Source organism: Apteryx rowi, unplaced genomic scaffold (genome assembly GCF_003343035.1).
Source record: "Apteryx rowi isolate R43461 unplaced genomic scaffold, aptRow1 scaffold_500, whole genome shotgun sequence".
Taxonomy (NCBI): domain Eukaryota; kingdom Metazoa; phylum Chordata; class Aves; order Apterygiformes; family Apterygidae; genus Apteryx; species Apteryx rowi.
This window is the reverse complement of record NW_020450762.1, coordinates 195,067-220,887: the sequence shown is the minus strand read 5'-3', so window position 1 is coordinate 220,887 and position 25,821 is coordinate 195,067. Positions and strand designations below refer to the sequence as shown.

At 41.6% G+C, this 25,821-nt stretch overlaps 1 protein-coding gene across 1 annotated transcript in view; it reads right to left on the bottom strand.

Moving 5' to 3' along the window:
• The window catches only part of COL22A1 (collagen type XXII alpha 1 chain), a 213,299-nt gene that overhangs the window by 139,735 nt on the left and 47,743 nt on the right, over positions 1 to 25,821 (bottom strand). The window contains exons 3-4 of the mRNA XM_026079885.1: positions 24,165 to 24,239; positions 7,163 to 7,274 (exon numbers count right to left, since the gene is read on the bottom strand). Coding sequence (XP_025935670.1) covers positions 7,163 to 7,274; positions 24,165 to 24,239 — 187 coding nt within the window. The remainder of the gene's footprint in view (positions 1 to 7,162; positions 7,275 to 24,164; positions 24,240 to 25,821) is intronic.

Sequence of the window (25,821 nt, the reverse complement as noted above, 5' to 3'; positions counted from 1 at the left end):
TGATATCTATATCCAAATCCAGAAGAGCCAATTGCTGGCCTCTGTGCTAAGACAGACTGTGCAGCTTTCCGGATATTTCTGAGTTGGGAACAGGAACACCATCAGGTAAGCTCAAACTCAGAAAAGGCTTTTGGATGCTTAACACCCACAGAAATAACTGGGAGTTAGGTACCTTAAACATCCTTGTGGGTCTGGCCACACCTCATCACACAGAGGCTGACAAATGGCCCATCACGTAGATTTAAACTGATAGAAAGCTATAATGACCTACTACCTGTCACCCTCAACTGATTTTTAAAGGTGCTGAAGAACTGACTGCAAGTTCTGGACAGAGAAAGACTTTGAGCCAAAAGCAAATCTAAAGACACTCTTGTTGCTCTGAAGATATGATAAAAGCTGTTTCTGAAGTCCTTGGCCACTGCATCTTTTGTGGAGCTGCATTACCACATAAATAACAACCGCTCTGTTTATGAGTTTTCATTTATTTCCTTGCCAAAAAGTGATCCCCATCTAGAGGCTCAGCTGTACTTAGGAACCCAAGGGCAGAAATTGCTATACCCAGAAATATTTTATTTCCCTCTGTTCACCCAAGGCTGAAATGAACTGATAGTCCATGTTATGGAGCTTTGCTGGGTGTCTGGTACCTACAGGGAACTCTCTGCTGGCTCTATAACTCTGACAACAGGATGGATTGCAGAAGAGCCCATTATAAAACCCCAAGACAAGAGAMCCTCCCCCCAGTGCTGCAGGTTAGTCTCAGAGTTAATTAACCTAGCTCCAAGGTCAGGCCAGTCACAACTTTTACATACAGAAAATGGTAACGAGCAGGTAGGAAATTCTCTTAGCCACTGCCCATTTCCAGGATATAGCCTTCTTCTTACGTGCTTTTGTTTGGCATAAGAGCCTACATCTCTAATAAGCAGCATGAGATCCTTCATCTGTAATAATAACACAATGGACAGAAATAATATTGTCCGTTCTCATTTCAGTTACTGAATGTAACAACAATTAATAGGGTGCTTGCATTTGGCAAGGAAGGGACAAAATTAATAAGAAACAAAAATGTAGAAGCAAAGGGAAAATCCCTATTCGCTTGTCACTGATTCAATAAGTGACCATTTTCAAAAGAGCTAAAAGCCACTAATAGTCAATGATGTCATTCACTAATGTCTGTGAAACAAGGCTGGAGAAAGCCAGTTCATTTCCATATGAATCACATCACCAGAGGTTCTTAAAAATTATAGGAAAAAATAAAAAGGCTAGGAATGACTTCAGGATATCTCCCTTCAAAGTCCTGCTGCAACACAGAATCAACCCTGCACATACATCCTTGGCAGACATTTGTTTGACCTCTACTTCAAAAACCTCAGCGCTGGATATCAACACACTCTCTAGGGAATTTCTTCTAGTGTTTCACTGTCCTTAGCACTACAGAACTCTTCCCAAAGTCTATCCTAAATCGCCCTTGCTGCAGTTTAAGCCTCCTGAAACAACTTTTCCCATAATGAATTATGAGAACAAATTATTCCCCCTCTTCACTATGGCTATTGGCTCTCCCTTCAGTCTTTTATGCTCTAAACTAGACTTCAGCCATTCCACCTCAGTCATGCTTATTCTCCTTTGCCTTGTTCTGAATAAGGAAACTCAATGTCTCTATCTATCTGGATAAATAATGGTCAAGGCCAATTGCCTAGCCACAAGCGCAGTTCAGCTAATCTCTCCCTTCCCAAGCAGAGAGATCACACCCAAACTGCTGACTGGGAGTAGTCTCTGACACACTATATGCTCCACGCCAGGCCCAGGCATCACTTGGGATAGCACTGGTTGGCATCAGCCAAAACTAACTTGACATGAGCACACTAACAATTGAAGAGTACGAAAAATTGGGGTCTAGTACTGGGGCATATGAACTCACCCTGTTTAATTTGCTAACAGAGAAATAGTCTACGAGGAACTCCTTAGACAGGCTCCATATATGCATTCTCCTACTTAATTCATAGCAGATGTGGACAGATATGTTTCTTCTTCCACAGTATAGAGCAACCAACATGACAACTCCTCTGGCAATTGAGGTCATGAGATTGGAGAGGGACCACAACAAAGCCTTCAGATGGGACAACTGCCCTCACCACCTCCCTAGAGCTTGGAGTCCTGTGTCTCATCCCTGACCAGCACAGTATCTTGGCCTTTTTCCAACTCTGGCAACACAGGAAACTGGGAAGGGTCACAGACCAGGCCTGCCAGCTGYATCTGGCCTGGGGAGGAGAGGGAGAAAGGGAAAGCATGTGCTGGCAAAGAGTAGGAGAGAGGGTACAGCACTGAACTGCAAATGTCTGAGAGGAAATGAGGAGCAGGGAAGCATTCAGCAGTTCTGAATTGAACAGATTTCATATTCAGTCTCCAAGGTTTTTGGCAGCTCTGGGTAGAATTTTGTTCTCTGTGGAGCAGACCAAATCATTAGACCAAGGCAGGACCTCATGGGGAAACCCAAGGCAGATAACTGAAGTGAAAGGTAAGCTGAGGTCAGCAACCAGAGTCTCCAGACCAGCGCTCCAAGATATAAACACTCAAGAAAAAAAAATGCTCAGGGAAGACAACACTGTCCCAATACAAAGAGCAAACAGATCATGACTAGAGGTCAGGACAAGTATCAGGAAGTTCTGTGAGGTGGAAGCTGGGATGAGGACCAAGCCAGGCCGGGAGCAGGTCAGGCAAGCTGGTGAAGAGAAGATCTAGGGGTGGACATGACAGGACAAAGGGTCCAGAGTCAGAACTAGGAGAAATGGATGGAAGAGATACCAGGATGGTGAGGCAGAAGCTGGGTAGTAACCAAGACAACAGTGGACAGAAACAAGCCCAAGGTCCCAGAAACAAAAATCTGGAACACAGCTGTGGACACTGAGGAGCTGACAGAAAATGGTAGGACAGTTTCGCTTGTCTGAAGAGTAAGAAAAAGTGCCAGCCAGCTTTATAGACCTGTCCTCAGCTACCTAGATAGACCTGTCGGTCTCTCAGTTACTGGGACACTCATTTTGGCCACATTCCTGGCTATTGCGTTTGCCAGTTGGTAGGTGTAGGCTCCAGATCAGAAGACGAATAGGCACATTTCCTGGGCCACTAAACTGGCACTCTGTACAAATACTGGTGCTTATATAAAACCATACAAATTATTTGAATGGATAATAAAGTAAATTAAACATATTACTCAGTTAATGATTTTGTATCTAATTATGAGATGTTGCTATCAGTTGTTAAACATTGCTTTAGGTTATCTGCAAGAAAGGACAGATGTTTTTGTTTTGTTTATTATTTCAGTTATCAGTTTCGCGCAGCTTTATATGATTTCATTTTCTGTGAGCAATGGCTCTATATACATCATCACAGAATCCTGACATCCAAAAAGTGAAATGGACTAAGTAGACAGTCACCTTCCATGGTAACACATCCATTTAGGTTTATTTCCAAATCACAGGTATAGGGAAGTTAAGATACAGAAGGTTGAAAATACAGGCATACCTTGGAGATATTGCGGGTTTGGTTCCAGACCACCGCAACAAAGCGAATATCACAATAAAGCGAATATCGTAACAAAGCGAGTCACACAAGTTTTTTTGCTGATGGAGGGTCTTACCTCGGTGTTGATGGCTGCTGACTGATCAGGGGGGTGGTTGCTGAAGGCTGGGGTGGCTGTGGCAATTTCTTAAAATAAGACAGCAATGAAGTTTGCCGCATGGATTGACTCTTCCTTTCATGAAGGATTTCTCTGTAGCATGCGATGCTGTTYGAYAGCATTTTACCCACAGTAGAACTTCTTTCAAAATTGGAGTCAGTCCTCTCAAACCCGGCTGCTGCTTTGTCAACTAAGTTGATGTCATATTCTCAATCCTTTGTTGTCATTTCAACAACATTCACAGCATCTTCATCAGGAGCAGATTCCATCTCAAGAAACCACTTTCTTTGCTCACCCATAAGAAGCAACTCCTCATCCGTTAAAGTTTTAATATGAGATTGCAGCAATTCAGTCACATTGTCAGGCTCCACTTCTAAGTCTCGTTCTCTTGCTGTCAGTTCTAGTTCTCTTGCTGTCAGCCTGTCCTTTGAAGCTTTGAAGCCAGGCATTGACTTCTCCTCCCTGGCTATGAACGTCCTAGATGGCATCTTCTTCCAATATAAAGCTGTTTCATCTACATTGAAAATCTGTTGTTTAGTGTAGCCACCTTCCTCAATTCTCTTCGCTAGATCTTCTGGATAACTTGCTGCAGCTTCTACATCAGCACTTGCTGCTTCACCTTGCTCTTTTATGTTATGGAGATGGCTTCTTTCCTTAAACCTCATGAACCAACCCTCTGCTAGCTTCAAACTTTTCTTCTGCAGCTTCCTCACCTCTCTCAGCCTTCACAGAATTGAAGAGAGTTAGAGCCTTGCTCTGGATTAGGCTTTGGCTTAAGGGAATGTTGTGGCTGGTTTGATCTTCTATCCAGACCACTAAAAATTTCTCCATGTCAGCACTAAGGCTGTTTCACTTTTTTATCATTCATGTGTTCACTGGAGCAGCACTTTAAATTTCCTTCAAGACCTTTTCCTTTGCATTCACAACTTGGCTCACTGTTTGGCACAAGAGGCCAAGCTTTCGGCCTCTCTCGGCTTTTGACATGCCTTCCTCACCAAGCTTCATCATTTCTAGCTTTTGACTTAAAGTGAGAGACATGCAACTCTTCCATTCACTTGAACACTCAGAGGCCATTGTAGGGTTATAAATTGCCCTAATTTCAATATTGTTGTGTCTCAGGGACTAGGGAGGCCCGAGGAGAGGGAGAGAGACGGGAGAACGGCCAGTCGGTGGAGCAGTCTGAACACACACAACATTTATCGATTAAGTTCACCATCTTATATGGACACGGTTCGTGGCGCCCCAGAACAATTACTACAGTAACATCAAAGATCACTGATCACAGATCACCATAACAGATATAAAAATAATGAAAAAGTTTGAAATATTGTGAGAATTACCAACATGGGACACAGAGACATGAAGTGAGCACCTGCTGTTGGAAAAATGGCGCCAACAGACTTGCTCGACGCAGGGTTGCCACAAACCTTCAATTTGTAAAAAACGCTATATCTGTGAAGCGCAATAAAGCGAAGTGCAATAAAACAAGGTATGCCTGTAGAAAGTTTCTTTTTTAATTCCATATTTCAGTTAATCATTTAAAAGGAAGCTTAGTCATTTCAATTTACTAATTTAGTATGTTTTAATTCTAATTGTCCTCAGCAACAAAATATTCTCCTTATTTTAAAAACAGCATCAACAATTAAACGGATGCAATCTGAGCAGAAGAAAAGCCATTATAGCTGGTTGATCTGGCTTTACTCCCTCAGTCTTTCTGGGAAAACAACAACAGCAATAACAACACAGTACTTCAAGTCTTAATTTCAAAAAGGAATGCAAAAGTACAGCTCACTATAATCCGTGCTAACTCATTCTAGTGATTAATTACTTTCATTGTTAAAAATGCATGCCTTTCTTCCATGCTGGTGTTTGTCTGTTGTTAACAGGTAGCTACTGACTTTTAGTCTACTGCTGTTCATTACACTTAAGACTCTCTATTAAATTTTGATTCCCCATCAGTTCTTATAAACTGTGATCACCTCAGTTGTTAACCTCTTCCTAATTTACCTGACTACACAGAGCTTTGTGAGTCTCTCACTATCAGCCATGCTTCCAAATTCCTTAACCTGTCACACACTCCATTCTTATCTACTGAATTATGGACACAAGGACTGGATGCAGTATTACAGCAGTAGTGACAGAGTTCCCTGATATCCAAGAAGTCTGTTCATAAGTATGACAGTTTTTGCTTATATACCCAAGGACTGCATTAGTCCTATTTACCACGGTATTCTGCAGAGCTCAGATTTATCACTCCCGGAATTTTTTAAGCACAAACTGGACCTCTCCACTTCAAGGGCTTCTTCCTACATCGTCCTGGTGATAACCCTCTCCAGTGATAAAGCGCACTACCACTAGCTATTACAAGACACACCAAGCAGGAGTTGTGCCCAGAGGCTGCTGTGAGCAAAACAACATCGTTTTTTACCTCTCACTACGCATCCCAGTTTCTATATACTTCTCATCAAGAGCAAGGTGTTTTTAGTTTGCTGGCCTTCTCCCAGATCATGAATTTACTTACCCTGAGACTTGACATCATTTATTGACTTTAGAGCAAACAGTTTTCCTTTCAATATATCATATTTCTACTTTTTTTTTTTTTCCTAAAGACTGTGTGCTTATATGGAGAAGGAGATGGAGGAGAGAAGGGCAAATCAATCCAGGTCAGCTCCAGGATGAAAAAATATTGTGAAATCAAGCAAATGCAAATCACAGTACAATCTGAAAGATGCAGCAAGCTGAGTAAAAGAGTCAAAACAGAATAAAATATAACAGCCCTCATCCATAAGAAGGAAAAGAATTACTATTGATTTTTTAAGCTGAAGTTCAAAACCACCACAGTGAAATTTACTGCAAAAATGTTAATGATGACAATTCAATCTATCGCTCGTGATTACTCAGTGAAATTATGCACTCACTCATTTCAAGGCTAATGCTAGCAGGATTCAAATGACAACTTGAAGAGAAACTGTTCTGAAAGACTAAGACACAGCTGGCAGCCTCAGGTTATAAAGGACCGAATCCATGTAGACACAGTATTAACAAATGCTCATTCTTTTAGGAGGCCAAAAAACTATATTAGCAGAATGATAACAACATCCAGTAGGAACTGGTCTCCCGTGACGAGCAAATATGTATTTCAATGGGAGTGCTATCTAATATTCCTTTTAGAGGCCTTTTAGGTACTTTGCCCTAAGTTTTTTTGTGAATGTCTTAATACTGCTCTTCAAAACAATTGAGATGCACTGAAACTAGCTGATTCACTGACCAGGATGGAAAGAGGAGTTAGTTCAGAGGCATCTCGTCTAAATTTTATGCCAGAAGAACTGAAAGAACTGATCAAAACAGCAGAATATGTGTGTGTTAGCTGTGGTGACACAGGTGCTGGGTAACTACTTCAAGGTCAACCTAAAGGAACCAAATAATAGAGGCCAGAAAATAGAGCCAAATCAGAAGTTCAGATGAAAATAAAATGCAAGACCAGGTACTCACTCAGTTTTCTGAACAATGGGGAAGCTTCCAAGTCGCACGTAAGAGCTCTGAATTCCGCTTTCTTTCATTCCAAAAATTTGTTTCACACTGAACAAATCCATCAGGTCAAATCCTGTCCATAACAAAAGCGTAAATATGAGACATTGACCAGGCTGCAATATAAAAATTGGAGCAGCGTGGCATGTCTTCAACTGTACTTAGGTAGTTATCTTGGCCCACAGGCACAGCTCTTCCAAGATTAACCTTGTTCTTGTCGGGAAAAGCCAGAATAAAATTCTAACATGGTCTAATCTGCTCCATCCAAAAACAAAACCAAGCATAAAATCAAACTGTAACAGACCCTGGAGAGATCAGAACAGAGTTCCCCATACATCAGTGATAACTTTTGTTTGCATTGCTGTGGCATCTTGAAAATAACTGTGCAGTTCGCTAATGCCTATGGATGCTCAGATAAGGTAGAAAAAGAGACAGCACAGGTGAAGACTGAAACATTTACTGAAAACACTTAGTCCAAAACACTTGTCTACATACAATCTTCATACCATCTTAATTCTGTTTAGATGTAGCCCAATCTACTCGTTATTACCGTGAGCTGTTTATCTTGGTTGCAAACATTTCTGTCAAGCTCACCCCATTCTGACAGGGCTTGTTAGCTAAAGTGCACACCATGCAAATGGGCTGATGTGGACCCAGCCACAGTTAACCCATGTTTTGGTGACACAAAGTCCCAGCTACTGAACTCTGCCAGGGCCAGTTGGAGGGTACCCATGCCATGTCCCTGAACTTATCCAGCTCCAGGAAGCTCACTACTGTGCGACTGCAACTATCACTCTTTGAGGTCCAAACGGGCTCCATGGGATGTACATTCAAATTAGTAAGTTCACCCCGAACCAGACACACTGTGGATGTAGGAGCAAAGACACTACAAAAGCCAGGTTGAGCACGACTGAACACAGAACCAGTGTTTTTCTTTTATTTGGGCTATTCCAGTCTCCACTCCCCCTCACACACTCATGATTATACATATTAACTCCTGTGGATGTAATTACAGCCCATAAAACTGATGATAATAGAATAGTTTATTCTGGGAAAATGATTTTAAACTAGGGCAGTGGTTTTAACTTTGTTCAGTTAGTGATCTCCTAAAACTCTTCTTGGGTAGATACAAATTGTTGTGTGGTAAACCTAGGCCTTAAGACAAGAATCTTGCTTTTCTCAGTTGCCTTTGTGAACCTCTTACAACTTGCAGGCTGAAAGCCATTGAATAGCTTGAAAACCACAAACAGGCAAAGGTGTCCATCTAATGGTATCATTTTTTTTTTTAATTTATAAGAATAAATAAGTGCAAAAAAACCTGTGTGGCCCAGCCCTGAGACAAAGCAAGATGTGACAGCAGAGAGCAAATAAAACATAAACTTCTATCACGGAGCTTTTTCTAAAGAAATAGCTTTTCTAAAGAAATAGCTCTTTTTGAGGAAATATAGTCTTAATTGTTTGCAAAGACAGAAATGGTTGCCTGGTGCCATTTTGGGGCCTTTTGTATTACAGTAACTTTCCTATCTGTCAACAGCTTTTCCCTCCTGACCACTTTATTTTCAGCTATTACTGGACATTCAGGAGGGCAAATAAGGTGGTTAAGACACCCCAGGGCCTCATGACTCCACCTCGTAATGACCTCTGCAACAACTCTAGTGATACACCCTTCTGACATACGGTAATCAGCCGTGATTGCATCCATAAATTGTTTCAAATAGAAGGTACCAGAACATGAAAGCTCCCTGCTGGCTATCATATAAAAAACAGTATGACCTGTCCATATAAGCTCTCCTGCAACTCATTTCAGCATGCAATACATATTTTTCATCTACGCAAACCACAGAAATATGAGGAAGGCATTTGAGTGTTACTGGTGAGATGAGCCCACAGTGACTGGCAAGGAGGCTTGTTAACCACTCACAGGAGCTGATAATTTGCGAACAGAGAAGGCTGGAACGCTGCCCAAGCCGCAGTGCAGTGTCCTGCCGACAGACTCCTCAAGCCATGGAGAACTGCTCAGCTACACAGGCGCAAATTACAACGACAAAAACTTTCTTCTCAGCATTCCCATCACTAGCTCAGACCCCAAACATACTCTGATCCTTTTCTGAGCGCTCAAGCCAATGTTCTCATCATGAGCAACTGTTAGGGTGTTCAGACAAACCGAGAGTCAGGTTAGTCAATCTTTTTTTTGCTGAAACTTCCAAACAACATGCAGTTTGGAGAGCCTAAATAACACAATGAAACATAAGCAAGGCTATTAAAATTCTTCTGCAAGCAGAACCTGCAATATTAAGAACACCTTGCACTCACAAAGCACACAGGTAAATCACAGTAGAATCCTCCTTATTCCGACTATGGATCTGTGAATTGCAAATTTCTTGATATACTTTTAGTTATGAATCAATGAGGTTTGTTCTTTGAAAAGTTCAAGTGCTCTGCAAGTCCACAGAAACATTAAGCTCTAGACGTATCAGAGCACACACCCCAAAACAGCAAGTACTTTTGCCTTACTCAATTCATGACTTCATTCTGTGCCAAATGCAGATATTGCCTCCACTCTCCTTTGGAGGGAGCTATGAAACAAACTAATTCATGTTCATAGAGCACTTCAGATGGGTCTCTTCTGGCTAAATGTCAGCTCTGTAGGCAGGATAATCATACAGACTCTCATTCAGTTAGTCATACAGAATTGAATACAAGCACTTCTAGGGAGACATTCATCTCACACTGAAAGAAATGCCAAAAGTCAATGAGCCTCTCCATTGACATAAAGAGAGCATAGGATGCCCAGGCTGTATGTCAAAGCTCACCTAGTAAAGGTCTAAAGTTAGGTGAGATGACTCCCACTCTTAGCTACTCTATTGCCAACCAAAGCCCATGAGGCAATGTACAGTTCAGCTGCAGAAGGATTTTGGTGGCATTACAGTAAATATGGCATCAGTCCATAGTGTAGACAAAGAAGAACTGTTTGTTAAGGATGAGATGCATCTCACTGAATTTTATCTGTCTAAAAATGAGATGTCTGATGTAAGCGGGTTGCTTCAGTTCCCTTCTTGGTCAGCAGAGAAAGACTGGAGCCTCTAGGAAGACAATTCATCACATCTATCTTGAACCTAACTAAGGACAGGCCAAAACACTATTTGGCAGTGTCTATCTCTTTCTGAAAGGGAGCCGAGAGGGACATTAATTTTCAGACTTCTAAAGTCAGGTGAGATAAACTGCACTTTTAGGGAATGCTATGCATTTTGTGCACTGAATGAGGCAGAAGTCAAGAGGAAAAAAATGATAAGCAATCGCACACAACTTAAATTTACAGTTTCATTTGCATTCAGGATTGAATAAAGGTTGCAGATTTTTAAATACATAATAGCAATATTTTAATTTTACTACCCTGTCCATTTATTGTAAGTATCTCTTTAAGGAGATATCATACCATTTCTGTGTGGGAGAAGAAACAAACAGATCCAAAATACTGTCATTTGAGTTGAAAAATTAACCAGTGCACATTATCCAGGTGGGATAGGAAAGAAGACACATAAGGTAAGTTCCAAATGAATTTGTGCTTGCACATAGCCTCTAAGATTATTTCAGCTAAAGGAGAAAAAAAAATACATATATATATATATATATATATAATTAATTTTGTTTACTTCACATGTCTGGATGCTCTTTGGATCGCATATGTTCTTTTGTACTTTAGGACCTGGACTGGGATAGTGAGGGAAAGAGCATGGCCCTTTCAATTTATGTTATATTAATGGGAGAAATAAGTGATGTTGCAACCATTTTTCCAACATTTGAGCAGGAGATTGCACCTTACACTATCTACCTGCCAGCAATGTAGTGGAAACACCTCACCTAGAACTTCCTCCAAACATCTTGCTGCCCAGTTAGTCTGCCATACATCATTCTGGGCTGGAGTGACAGGAGAAGTCTGGGCTGTACATTAGTTTCCCATTACCAAGGGGGGACCACGCTGTCAGTACCATAGAGTGATATAGAATGGAGTCATCCTTGGGTCCAAGAAAATTCACAGAGGTCTCCAACTCCCTCAAACCAAATGTAGGAAGGCAGGACTCTCAGCACAGAGCCATGGTTAGAAGGCAAAACAAAGTGCTGACTGAGGGCAAGAAAACTGAGATCCTACACTTAGCTTCCCAGACCTTCCCAACTGAAATGGGAAGGAATGTACCAGCCCAAAATAGCAAGGACAAAGCTACTGTTACCCAATCATTGCACCGTGCTTGAGCACAGGATGAAAGGGTAGGACTTTACTGTTCTCAGTTGCTTTGATTTAAAATGTGGCTTTTTGTGTACCAAGACGGGTGTGGTTTCCCAGTTGGCTTATAAACTATTTAATCAGTAATGCCATAAATATGACAATTAATAAGATGAATAATGCTCTTTGATCATAAGCTTCCTCCTTCATTACAGTTACTAAAACAATCTGAGGCCATTGAAACCCTCTAACCTGATTACGTCTCCTGAAAAGCAGCATAACCTGGTCCATTAACATTGAAATTAAAACAGTGACCTGAAAGAGAAGCTCAGATTCATAACAGCATACTTGGCTTTAAAAGCAATTTCTTATGCACTGCTCTACTGATCAAATCAGTTCAATGTCTCTTTACTTGCAAGTAATAACTCTTTACAGGAAGCAGCCCATTTTTCCAGAATCAGAAAGCATGGTCAGATCTGCCTCTTGCAGGGAAAAAAATAGGCAAAACTTGGCACTGGACTGGACAATTTCTACATCATCCTAACTGTAGTATATAAGTGCATTCTCTTTTACAGGAAAAATGTCCACCATGCAGGCAGTCACATCCGAAAACATGGCCAAAGTGTGACCAGACAGCTCTGTATTTGTTGAGCATTCCCATAAAGTTTATTTCAAGATGTTTATTTCAAGATATTTATTTCAAGATAAGGCTAAAGGGGCCATGATCGGTTCCCGTGAGCATGAGCTGGAATTCTGCTTGGCTCCATTAAGTATCTAACAGGGACAGCATGGTGGAAGCTGGTATCTGCATGCTGAGAGTTTTCTGTCTGTCTTGTTTTGGGGGGGAAAAAAACCACCACCACCCAAACGCAGGAAACTAGAGCAATAGAGGGAGGTTTTACTAGCCAGAAAACAAGGAAGTGCAAATGTTTGGAAAGTCTTCTCTAAGCAGGATTGAACCTTTAGTTTAGCACGAAAAAATCTCATGAGACAAGCGTCCTGCCTTGCATTCCTGAAGAGCCTAAGATAACCCTCACTGGAACCATGGGGCTACTTCTATTTGTAAAAGTTTCTGGTGATGGGACTGCCTGGAAAGCATGGTGAGAAAGGAATCAAGAAAGGCACACGATATCAGAGCCCCAGGTGATGTGCTCAGAATATATTTATTAGTGAGGATGTTCAGACATGAGTACTGACACAAAACACAGAGGCTTTTGCAGGAACTGCTCCATACATTTGTCGTGGTTAAACTCTCAGCTGAATTATCACCCTTGTCAACATACTGATAGAATATAACCAATTGCCAAGGTCAAAGGAGGTTGTCATCAGCTACTGTTTCTCTGTGACTTCTGAAAATGGCTATATGTATTGCCTGTGATAATAGCATATGTTACTTTTACTAGCATGAGGTCAATGGCAGTAAACTTTATGATAGGCTAGAAAAGTGTATAAATTCCTAGGAAGAACAGTATCACTTGGGAATCTCTCAGCAAATGCAAGCTCTTATCAATTTTCTCTCCTAAGATTTCTGCACTTCTTGAAAGTTAAGCTTTCATGGATGGCCTGGGCTCCCAAGGAATGGGAGAAGCTCAGAGCCAGTGTGCTCTCCAGATCCTAAACATCACATTCAATTCATCCAGTGTGATCTACAAGGCTGTGGCCACCATCATGGGTCCCCATTTTTGTTACCTCTCTTAGTTACTTTCTGTGCTCTTATATATTAAAAAAAAACAACCAAACAAACAAAAAAAGGAAAAAAACGGTTATTATGCCATACTCTGAAGTTAAAAAATTGCATTTAGCCAGCAACATCTGGCAATTAGCTTCTTGAAGTCAGAGTGTAGACGAGAGATATGACTTTTCTTCTATTAATTACATGTAAACGTTTGGCATCCTTATGTTCCACAGTGTTCTAGGCTGAAAACAGTTCTTTCTGAACAGCCACAATGTGTCTCAATCTGGGGCTTGGACATGAGTAAAAGCATTGAAACCCTGAAGGGGAAACCTGCTAACTTTACTTAACACATGTTGCTGTTATTGTTATAGCAGCCCTCATCAGGATTTTAACTATTCCTGACTTTCCTTCCTGCACAGGAAAGGAAATCCTTTCAAGAGTTGACAGTACATAAGATAATTAGGGATATTTTTAAGAGACAACTGAAGTCTCCATCTCCAAGGCTGTTCCACCGCAGTAAAATTACCTACATCCACCTCAGTACATCAGTGCCCTAATCATAGTTTCACTTGTCATCAAGAAGTAGTATTTAGGAGATGGTAAGTCTGAACACTGATGCTATCACAGTTCATGGTCCTAGTTTTTCTGGCATGCTGACAGGAGGCAGAAAGTCCTCTTCCTCTCTCTTGATGACCAGCTCCTTGCAGACAGGGCAGATAAAGCCCAGCAGAAGCAATGCCACACTGTTGGGTTTATCCTATTACTGAGACAACTCCATTTCAACACTTCAGTTTTACTTCCAGAATAACAGCATTAGAGTTGAGGACTCGTGAGCTGTTTATGGTGACAACAGTGGGGTCAGTGTCAAAGCAGCAAGACATCAAATCTTCACGTTGTCCCAGTGTCCCCATGGAACACACAGGCACTCGTGTTTGCTCATGGTGGTCTAGATAACAGGAAAGGCCAGAGTCCTGCAGCTTGGATACTGTTTAGACCTGTACTGCTGCGAATGATCGTAAAAAGGGGACTGAAAGAAAGTGTTTTGCTAAACACATTTTCTACATCCCGTTCTGGCTGTCAAAAGAAGTGATTTCCAAACACTTAAAATGGCTAAGAGTTCTGCTTTCTTACACTGTTGTATTCCCCTTTAGTTCACCTCTCCAGCAAAGACAGAAAAAGCAGCAGCTGATATTCTACATGGATAATTCATCCCACATTCAGCCCTCCCAGGTCAACAGCTTGGTTCAGCACCATCAGCCAACAGCTGTTATCTGACCTCTTCCCAGAGCATTAAGGACTGCACCTCTGGAGGAACAAACCAGGGAGATTTATTAGCTGCCCACAAGTCCTGCGTGCAAGCAGAGCAGTGAGCAACTGGGTTGCACAAGTCATTAAAAAATTAATTTGCTATATTTTACAAGCAGCTTGTAAGGGAATTTTGGAATTATAAAATTCTCCAAAGCCTACAGATTAAAGTGCCTCAAGAGTGTTTTAAAGAGGTTCTTGCTATTAACCAATTGCCCTTTGTTTCCACAGATGTTACGATTAGGATTTGAGCAGCACTTCACACTGACCTTTCATCTCACTAGATCTACTGGACTTTTACCCCAGCTTCAGTGAGGAGATCAGGTTAGAGTTTAACCTAATAACAAGCTTTTGTTGAAGTGCAAGGAACAGCTTGAACAGCAGCATTAAGAAGTTATCTTCCAGCCATCCTACTGCCTTCTAGTTGATACTCCATCAGGTGGCTTAGAAGGCACTTTAATGGTCACAGTTTTATAACAGTAATAAAGCAGATTTACCCCAATACATGTTGCCACCACCCAGGCTGTTGGTTCACTGGTCCTTGTTTGCTTCTTCTGCATCATGGCACCAGGAGAGACAAGTTCTACTTTTGATTGGCACCAGTAAGCCGAAAAGCCCCAGGGGTACCATGCAGATCACCGACAAAAAGAGCCTGATTCCACCTCAAGTACCAATCCGCATTTGGGATTATTAGAAGCAGGAATGCTGCTTGAGGTGTATCACACAATTATACCTCAAAAAAAATTCCTGCTAGCCTCCTTCACACAACTCTGGAGTGCCTCATTCATTGGCACTGGCAGGGAGAGCAAAAGGAGAGATAAAGGAGCAGGAACTGGGAGGCAGTGGGGCAGGTGAGCAGGAGGTCACTGGGTTGAACTACGGGGTAATCCTCTTTTGGGACCATCAGCCTAAAGCTTCAGCCAAAAAAAGAGGGGGCAGATAAAGACAATTGGCACCATTACACAGGAAGGGAAAGATACTACTCCAGGAAAGATAAAAGGGATATAAAACCTGTAAGAAAATGAAAACAAAAAGACAGTACTAAAAAAAAAGAGAGAGAGAGACAGAGGTCAAACCCATAGAAAGCAGGTGAGTACACTGTTAGAGAGTCATCCTGGCTGGTGGAAAGGGCTGTTGTAATATAACCCCCAGCCTACTGTAAAAACAGGAAATAAACACATGTCTAAAGCTGCTGTCTCTAAGGCAGCACATTTCATCACCTGATCTCATGTTAATAACACGCCACTTTATTTGATGCATTGTTCTGTTTATCTGTATCAGTCCACTCATTCTTTCTTATCCATTTTTCTCTTAGTTTTCAGACAGTTGCAAGTGGCATATTGGACAACACTGAAAGCTGGTTTTGACACTGAACTCCTTCCCTCATTACTGAAGGCTTTTCTGTGTTGAAGTCATTCTCCACTTTCCCAGTGATGGACATCTGGCTTAGTGCCATGGGCCCTTTTTCAGCTCCTTTCCTGCTCCAGTGATTTACAAGATTAAACAAGGGTTCATTATTCCTTTGATGTCCTTGTATGCCAGATAGGTTTGCCCCAGCTGAACTTACCAGGACTATTTGTATCAGGTTCTGATTTTAATTAGTTCCTCTATTTTGAGGCCCTCTTTTAAGTTCCTCAAGAGCTAAGGTGCTGTGTGTTCTTTTGGAAAGCCATAAAACGGCATTACTGCAAACTCACCTTTTGCAACAGCAGTGGGGAGGGGAGGACTCTACCTGTTTTTGAATAAAGGTTTGTTGGCAGCACTGGGCCCAGGAGAAATCTATGCATATAGCTGAGAAAAATGACAGTGGATAAATGTTTATGCAAGCAGAGTAGCAGGACAGGTGAATTCAGCGTAACCAGCAATAACTCCTACTGTTTTCTCGTAGGATTTACAAAAGGCTACCAATGACTCTGAGGGTGAGAAAAGGTGTTTGAGGAGAAACACTTTACTAAGACATAACCTGCTAGATTCTCCTTGTAGTTTTAATATCTGGGCTACAGAAAAACCCCACCAACAGGCTATTCATGTGAATGAAAATATTCCCATTAATTTTAGGTACTATGAGCAAAGCCTAATATAAAAGCAGGTAAAGACTGCTCTGTATGAGACTGTGGTGCCTTTTTTATGCCAGATGATCAGTACAAAACAGATTAGACCTAAGCATAATCTGAAATTGAATACAGCGGTCATCTGAGACCATATATATCAGACAGACTCATTTATCTCCAAGCATTAGGAGGAATTTCTTGAAATTGTATATACACCTTCTTCCCGTTATATGTGCACAAATGCCAGAAAGCTCTAAGAGATGAAGAATCTCAGAGATTGTTTCTTCAGTCCTCTCTTTTGCAGCAAACTCTTTCTGAAGCAGAACTAAACTAAACTATTTGTAGAAACCTGAGAAATACCCAGGAGGTACCTCATGGTATTCCAATTTATTAATCTTTTTTACACAACCCAACCAAAGGGCTGGCTGCTTCTTGGGCTATGAATAGGCAGAAATTGAATTCATTTCCCTTTCATCAACTTCAGATGCACTGGAACAAGAAGAAATTCTGGTTTGTTTAACTTCTGGGAGAAGACAAATGTTGCTAGTTTAAAAAAAGCATTTGGGGATTGATTTTATTTTTTAATATGCATACAGATCAGAATATTTCATGTGCATATTCCTGTGCATGGTTAACCCATGCATGTCTTGTGTGTGAATGCAGAATTCAGAATTAGAATTTGGCACTGCTGGGATTCAGACCAGAGAAAGGCTTTCACACGGACTACTCAGTTTTTACTAGATTCCAGTTTTCTTCCTGGACTAGCAGATCCTAAAGTAATTTCAGCACTCTTTCTCCATGCTTACTGCTGCCTTTGAGCAGGTCAGCTGGGCTGCCTGCTCCGGTATGGATCTRATGCCTGTCGCCAGTAAGGTCATTCACATCGCTGTATATGTGAAAAGTCCCACTGAAGCTCATGACGTGGGTGATAGTAACACGTCTGGACACATTAGGAAAAAGATTCATTTAAAATATGGGATTTTAATTCAACGAATTTCTGAGCCCAGCGCTGTTACTGACTCTTTGTGGTTATGTGCAGTTGATAAGACCCTTGAGTGTTTCCAGGCTCCTGAATCCACCTTGGCTGCACCCTACCTCCTGTTGGGGTGAGCATAAACTTCTCCTTCCCAKCTCTCTAGCTTCTGTTGAAGGGAAATTCCTTGGTACGTAAGCCCAAAGGAAGCCACAGCAGGTCCCCATCCTGGATAACTGGGGCATCTGAACACAGGGGATGTCAGGGTGCAAACCTAATGCGTAGGTTAGAGCTAGCCCATAGGACTGCAGTGACTGCACTTACAAATCCCAGGTGACTTATTGGTAACTATTTGCCTGTTTGACCTGGTTTTCTTGGAGCTACCAGGTATTAAAATGTCCCTGAACACAGGTAAATCATTTGAAGACCTCTGAAAAACTTCAAAGGGCTTTTAAGTGCAAGGATCTAGGCTATAATGTTGAGACCAGCTATTGTACAGTGCACAGACTGAGGGAAAGCAAGGCTAAAAGGGACCTACTAAGGTCATTGGGGCTTAAGGTATCCYACCTACCAGCCCACAGGATGAATTCACCCCACAGCACAAGTCCACCTAGTTTCTCCAGATCACAGGAGACTGAAATGACTCTTAGGACAACAGGTACAGCTCAGCTGCRCCTTTCCTTATATACTTCTCACAGAGGCATAGCAGCTATTGTTGCATGTATGTGAGTTAGGAACCAGGTTCCAAATCCAGTTCTCCAGACCCTTAGAGAATGGAGATTATACTCAAGGAAGTGCTGATCACTCTTTACCAAATTTTATATGGGGGACTTACTAGGGAAAGCATGGGGGAAGGAGGGAAGAAGAAGTCCTTAGCCCCTTCTCCATTCTCATTGCCTAGTGAGGGTGCACTGCAAAATCTGACAGCAAAGTGACTGTACATGGCACAGCCATGCCTTATCCTTTCCCACCACCTCCTATCCCAGTCCTAGCTGCATCCAGTCCTGCCTGTATGAGTGAGAAGAGTGAGCAGTGCCTACACAAATAGCTGACTTCACCTTCGCTGCACATGTGCAGTTTTTGCTGGTGACCACTGTGTCTGTGCATTTGCTGGCTGAAGACTGCGATCCGTTAGAGAGCTCTGCAGCTATTCTTGGATTTGCCACTTGCCTCTCAGGGGGGTTCCTAAGGAGCTTATGAGAGGAACAATACAGAGTGCCAAGTGCAAAGGGAGGGCAAAATGCCCAGTCAYGCTGGGACAACAAGGACAGTTTTGTCCCCCAGGGGACATCAGTCTAATGTGCTCCTTCTGAAGGTTCAACTGCCTGGATGCTCCAATTTCCTCTTGCTACCGCGTGTTTTAGTGGGCAAATATAAATAGTCCCAACAATATTATAATTAGTTGGTGAGTCACTGGCATCTCTGGAATGCAAACCCTGTGCTACAAACCGCAGGAAACTGGAGACATGCTGACAGTTAAACACAGCCATTTCAGKCTATAATTGTAGGGTACTAGTTTTACAACCAGTACCTCTGCAGTAAAATGCCCAAACATCCTTTATAGAGCTACAAAAAAATACAGAGATCATAAATATACTGGCATTTTGTTCATTTGTGCACGGACGTTTCAGAGGTGGGGAAGAAAGTCTCTAGTTAGACTGCTGAAGTCAATCTGTAGTACAACCCATAATGCGACTTCTGCAGTTACTATACGCACRGCATTTGCAACTACTTAGGAGTTAGAGTCAGAATTTTGACATTCCCTCCTTGCCCCATTAACGCCACCCAGCGTGGCTTGCACACACTCATCTTATATAATGCAGCACAGTGGTTGTAAGCATCCCTCCCAAGGGTTAAATCATTCTTAGCATTTTATGGGAATCATTGCAAGTCATTTGTTATTTCCATTGCAGCTTCCCTCTGAAAACAACAGCCAGTATCTGTTGGGAGTGTCCTCTCCTCTGGTGGATAATGTTGAGGACTAGAGCTTTGCCCATTTTTTTGATTCTAGGGATCATCCAGATTCCTGCAACCAAATCCCATGTCCTGCAGGTCTAGTTTAAAAGACAAATAATTCAAAAGTGAAGTTTTAGAACCTCAAGAAGCATAATTCATTTGCAATACCTTGATATTTCATGTGCTGTTTCACTGCAATGTTTTGGCTATATATGAAAATACACAAGGGGCTCATCTTCAGGGTGCAAAATGTTATCACTGTGTTGTCCCACCTGGCCAAAACTAATAGGAGGCCATGATCCTTTGTTAAATGCTGATGAAACCAAAATGAGAAACTGGCAATATGAAAGGGATTAAGTATTAGAGCTGGGGTTTTATTTTGAATATTTCAGGGCAACTGAGTTAAACCCTMGTTTGTTTTCATTTCTCTTTTTGATAAAAAAACATAACAAGGTACTCACATGGATGTTGTGAGAATTTCATTTAAAGCATGAATATACATGGCTTTAAAATATCTCACTTTCTGAAAGGGAAATCATGTTTGCCCTGGTATTCTAACCAGATTTCTCTCTTCTCTTCAAAATCCCCTATGTGTTTTCTAATGCATGCAGCATCATTTATATTCTGAATTTATGTGTTATGAAGTGTTAAGCAGATGCTGCTTCACTTCACCACCAAAATTTGTATCAGTAGTAGAATAAAGCCCTCTATATATCCTTAGCTCTTATAAACCTATTTCACTGTGGCAGCCCTCACTGAATGCTATAGCTAGTAATTTTTCATTTAAATGCTGTGATACCAGAGGGTCATAGAGTGCAGTCCTCTGCTATGAGAGGTAGCCCTGTCCATCTTTGTCTATTTGTCTCCATTACTCCTACTTCACAGCTGGCTCCAGGACTTCATACCTCTGACAGTTAGAAACCTTCCTCAGATGTCTTATCTGAATGTACTTCTTGGACAGTCTATACCCATTTTTTACTATATCCTTCGTCCTTTAGCTTCAGAGATTCCCTTGTCACCCTACCATTATTCCCCTGATATCTCTGTGGAAAGCGATCAATCATATCTCCCCCTTCCACCTGCATACTGCAAGATTAAACAAACCAAACTTTTATAATCTCCTGGTTGATAATAGTCTTTCCAGCCTCTGAACACTTTAGTCTCTCCTCTAGGCTGAACCCATCTTTCCTGAGGAAAGGAGATCTGAGCACAGTTTTCTAGATAAGCTATAACCAAGGCTGTCCAATCACCTGAACTCTTTCCTATCTCTACCAGACTCTACCTTATCCTATAATGACCTCTGCCTTTTTCCACAACTGTATAGCACTGTGGCTTGTAATCATCTATTGACTGACTAAGACACCATCAGTTTCCAGAGTATGAGTTTATAGCACAAATTCCTGTTATTGATCCCTAAGTGCAAGAACAGGCCCTCTGAACTAATAAATTTAATCCCAAGTCAGTCGCTCCAAGTTTTTGAGCCATTTCCTCCTTCATAATATTCTGATCCCAATATATGCTGTGGAAATTCGCAAAGAACATAAGACCTACAACTGGACCTTGAGGAGTTCCACTACTGTTTGCCCTCCAGCTTGATATTTCCTTTCCTACAAACCCTGTTATTCTCTCCCTGCTAGCTAATTTCTGACTCATTTTACAAGTTTTATTAACCTCTGCCTTTTTTTTTACTTTAGCAATGATTTTCAGTACAGTACTCCTTCAAATGCTTTGTTGAAGTCCAGACAGATGAGATCTACTTAATTCTGTTTGTCTAAAGAAGAAAAYGCCTGTCTTTTAAGGATAAAATACCTGTTTCATCTGTTGTCTCTCTTCCAACTTATGATGTGCTTTTGGAGGCAGTTATTCATTTGATTGTGCATGGAGCCATGCTCCCTACCCTCAACCTCTAACTTTACAAAATTCCAGGCATCTTCCACTTCTCAGTCCTGAACTGAACACTCCAACTGATGCCATTGGTTCTCTTCATCTCCCAAAGTTTGTCCTTTTACAGTTCATCTTATGAACTAGTCTTTATTTTTSCTTCTCTTTAATCTAGAGTGACTCAACTCACATTCACTTAACTGCAGACACACGTTAAAAGGTACCAGGTCATGGTATAACTAGTATGTAAATATGGCATACCAAAAAGGACTGCCATTGATGATGTTCTGTGTGAAACAATTGCATACACCATCTGCTAGTGCATTTCACCAAATAAAAAGATAAAACTGCCAGAAAGATTTGTTTTCTCTCTGTTAACTCCAGTTCTGAAACCTTCTCCCTACCTGAGAGAAAGAAGAGGTTTTGAGAAGCATGTTAATCTTGTGTCCCCTGCAGCCAAAATGAGGTTTATTGTAACATCCTCTCCATGGGGCTGTACTTTGAATCCACCTAGAAACAAGCTTGTGCAGGATGCAGCTGTGAAGTGCTGTGTTAGGAGCCTGCTGGGCTGAGATCAATTTTGGCTGTCATTAAGCTTCCAAGTGGAATGCAAGATGCTGGTATTAACTGCAAAGCCTTGGACGGGTGAGGGCTGGGTTAGCAGAGGAAGAGCCTTCCTCCCTGTCACTGGTGAACCGGCAGAAAATCCAGAGCTGAACTGCTCTCACCAGCGCAAGGCAGTGGGAAGCAGAGGGCTGCTCAGCGCTGAAATGCAGTCATCCTTAGGACAGAATATAAAAGCCCCTCAGCAACAGCTAGCAGCACAATGAAGCATTTTGGAAGAGGAAATACAGCACATTAAATCAACAGAAGTTTTCCAAATACTTTAGCTGGGAGAATGCAACAATGCTCTTTTGGAACAGGACCCAGGGGTTATTGTCTTAAGAAAATGCTATGGAGTATKTAGGGAGTACAGAAGGAGCGGAACAACATTTAGGTCCCATGCTGACTATCTCCAGTGTCATAATGACCCTTAGTAGAGCCAGAACCTCAGCTGAGCCTTGTCCAGATAAAAGATAAACATTTTCTTAATCATCAGGAACAGGAAGAGAAATTATTGTTGGCTCACCATGTAAGGGCAATCAGAYTACTTCCACAAAACCTTTTGTATTGGCAAAGGGGAACCAGAGATGTTGCTGTAGTYAATTACTATAAATAATTTTTTTATTAAGTCACTGCATGATATGACAAGCTTTTACACTTAATGGTGAACAGAGGATCCCTGGTCTAGTAAATGACTGCCCTATGCTATCACAGACATGTTGCAACAAGGGAAATTCCAATTAGATATTAGGAAAAATAAAAGCTCACCATGACAGTGATCAAACTGGAACAGGTGCCCAGAGAAGTTGCTGATTGTCCATCCTTGGAGATATTCAAAACTGGACTGTACAAGGCCCTGAGCAACCAGCTTTAACATTAAAGTGGATTTAACTTTGACATAGTCCCAGCTTTGAGCAGGAGGTTGGGCCATATGACTTCCACAGGTCCCTTCCAACCTGAACTARTCTACAATTCTCAGACTGCAAAGTCATCTCTTAACTGAAAATGATGAATATTGAGTTGCTATCTAGGAAGGAAGTGGGATTTGAAGGAAGAGGGAAAAATAAGTGAGTAACTTTACAGAAGAGCACATGAATTACAATACCAGTCAGATAAACACTGACTAGACATAGGCAGCTGTTTACAACACCAATCTTCTGGAAGGGATCACACAGAAAATGCTAGTCTGAGCAGGGACACAATCCTCCTACTCATTTTGGGCAGCAGTTTCCACCACGAATAGGTTCATTCAGAAATAGCAAGACTATTTGCTGAATAGTTCTACTGTTTGCACAGCCAGTAACAGGAAGACCGTCAGAAAAGGCTGCTACAAGATTTAGCAGTGGACAGCAACTCAGAATGGGTGTCTGGGGACTACGGGTTTGACTCTGAAGACCAGAAAAGATGTTACCACCCAGCATTATCACAGGCCTAGATGAAACCACACTGAAGCCAAAATAAGATGTCTACAGACAACATAGATGGAACTGGTATTTTGTGTAGTGAGAATCCCCCAGTGAAGAAACTCATAGTGAGTAGCAGAGCTGTCAGATCTTGGCCATTTCTACTCATAATCAAGTTGCAGAAGATCCTCCTGCCTCCCACTGCTGTGACTTAACTTCTAGGGTCAGCCACAGATATTCTCAGTATATCCTTGATGGGCAGATTTTCTATGCCAACTGCTCAAATAGTTTTGTGTCTTGGGTCYAGAAAAGAGGCACAGCCCATGCATACATCTGACAAATAAATTAAAAGTCCTTCATCTGGCTGGAAAGATGTATCAGAGCTCATGAAAAAGCAGACATATCACCAGACCTGYTTTCCTCTTGATTTTTCACCAATGTTTCAGAAGAGAGAGTTCTTCTTGGGACTTTTCATCTTCTCTGTTTTTCTTGTATACACATACATAAATATCTCTTCAGGGGTAATCATCATTGCACTTGGACATCTCACAACAATCACAGAGCAAATAAATGGATATCTAAACTAACCAAACATGGAGTAGTCAAAAAAAATGTTGTCTCCAAGGCATACTGCATTCCTCCTCTATCTACTACATTAAGCTCCATTGCCTTTTTAATTTGACGCCATATCACAAGAAAGCTTATGATTAATTTGCTGTCAACAAATAACTCTTTTCCATCCCTGCAGTTTCTAGTGTACTTCTACATCACTGAATATGTGTTGGACTAAGAAAATGCCAACTAGAAAACAGGTAACAAATCAGAACATCTCATCAGAAGCAYATAGTTATACCATTTCAGTTCCCAGATGTACAGCAGAAAAGTGTGTCTTTTTACCTGGAATCTCATCAGTCTCCCCACTGGTGTGTTTGAATCGGTCTCCTTCCACATGGACATTTGGACACAGAACATCTGAAAAGCAAAAGAACCAGTAAAAAGTTATCACAGATAAACACATTATTTTGTAAGCTATGGAACTAACAAAAGCTGGTTTCTTTCTTTCTTTCTTTCTTTCTTTCTTTCTTTCTTTCTTTCTTTCTTTCTTTTTTGACCAACATTTCCACTGCAACAACTCTTTTCCCTGTCTTTATGCACCCTAATTTCCTTCCCCTACCCTGTCCCCTATCTCCAGGCTGGGCAAGAGAACAAACACACTGTGTTTGATTTTGAGCCACTGTTTGCTGACTGGCCAGCCAAGAAGCCAAACAGAATAGATGACCTGAGCCTTTCCCTCAGCTAGGACGTTACTTGGGATCTCTCTCTTCTACTGGTCCATAAATAGGCATGAAGGTAATAAAAACTTAAGAACATTGAGACTACAATTCCACTCTCAGATTTCGTTGAATTTGAGCAAGATGTTCAAAAAGTTATTGAGTGGGAAGACATGACATGCACAGACAGGTGAAAAAACAGAGCAACCAGCTGTGCAATCACATAAACTTCCTTTTCTCAGGATACTAAGCCAAAAGTGTTCAGCTTGGTCTGTTGGTGAAAAACTATGTCCTTGTAAACAACCTCTCTCTGGCTAACTGTGATAGTTCACAAACACATGAAATACAAGAAAAACATTCTCATAGCCTTAAAGTCAAACACAGCGGCAGAAGAGTTATTTGTATCACAGCAACTTCTGGAGGTCCAGCTGAGACTGGGGTACTGTCCAAACTTTTCAGAAAGGACAGCTCTTACACAAAAAAACTCACAGTCCCTAAATAGATGAAACAAAGACAAGACAGGAAAGGGGTTCCAAAGCACAGGATGATGAAGCGACCTCTATCATGTCAAGATCCCCTAACAGGTCAGTGTCAAAGACAGCAAGTGATGCCCGGTCTCCTGTATCTTACTGTATTTTGCTTGTCAACACTCCTCCAGGACCATGACTATATTTACGTGTCTGTGCTCCCTGAGTTTGTTCAAGCAAAAAGTAGCATTAAGTATGATTAAAACTTCGAAGAACATTCACCCTCAAGCACAGATTTCAAAAACCATGGAAATACCCASCCTTTGTCAGCCATTTCTCATGCTCCCAATTAGTGTCAACACAATTGCAGATGAATGCTTTTCTGCAAAGAACTGTCTACCTAGCCACCTCTTTCCTGCCATATATTTGAAGTAACATTTATTTATAATTTATTTTCCTAGATCAATAGGTAATTTCACACTTGTAAACAATGGGGACAGCTAGCTCCAAGAATCAGTTTAATGAGAATATAAAAATGTACCCCAGACTTTTCACTGCATGCACAGCCCCACATTTATGTCCTTTCTCTAATTTAAAGAACAGCCAAGCGAGGTGTGACCGCAAGGTGGGCAAGAAAGGGTCGGATACCGGCGGAGAGACACACTCGAGGTTCATAAGGGGTTAAACAGGATCGGCTTAATGAAGGACTTACACTACACACTGCACGGGGAGCCCCGGGAACCGCGAGGAGGGGTCGCCGATGGGAGGCTGCTGGAGGCACGGGTCGGACGCACGGGTCGGACGCCCAGGAGGGAC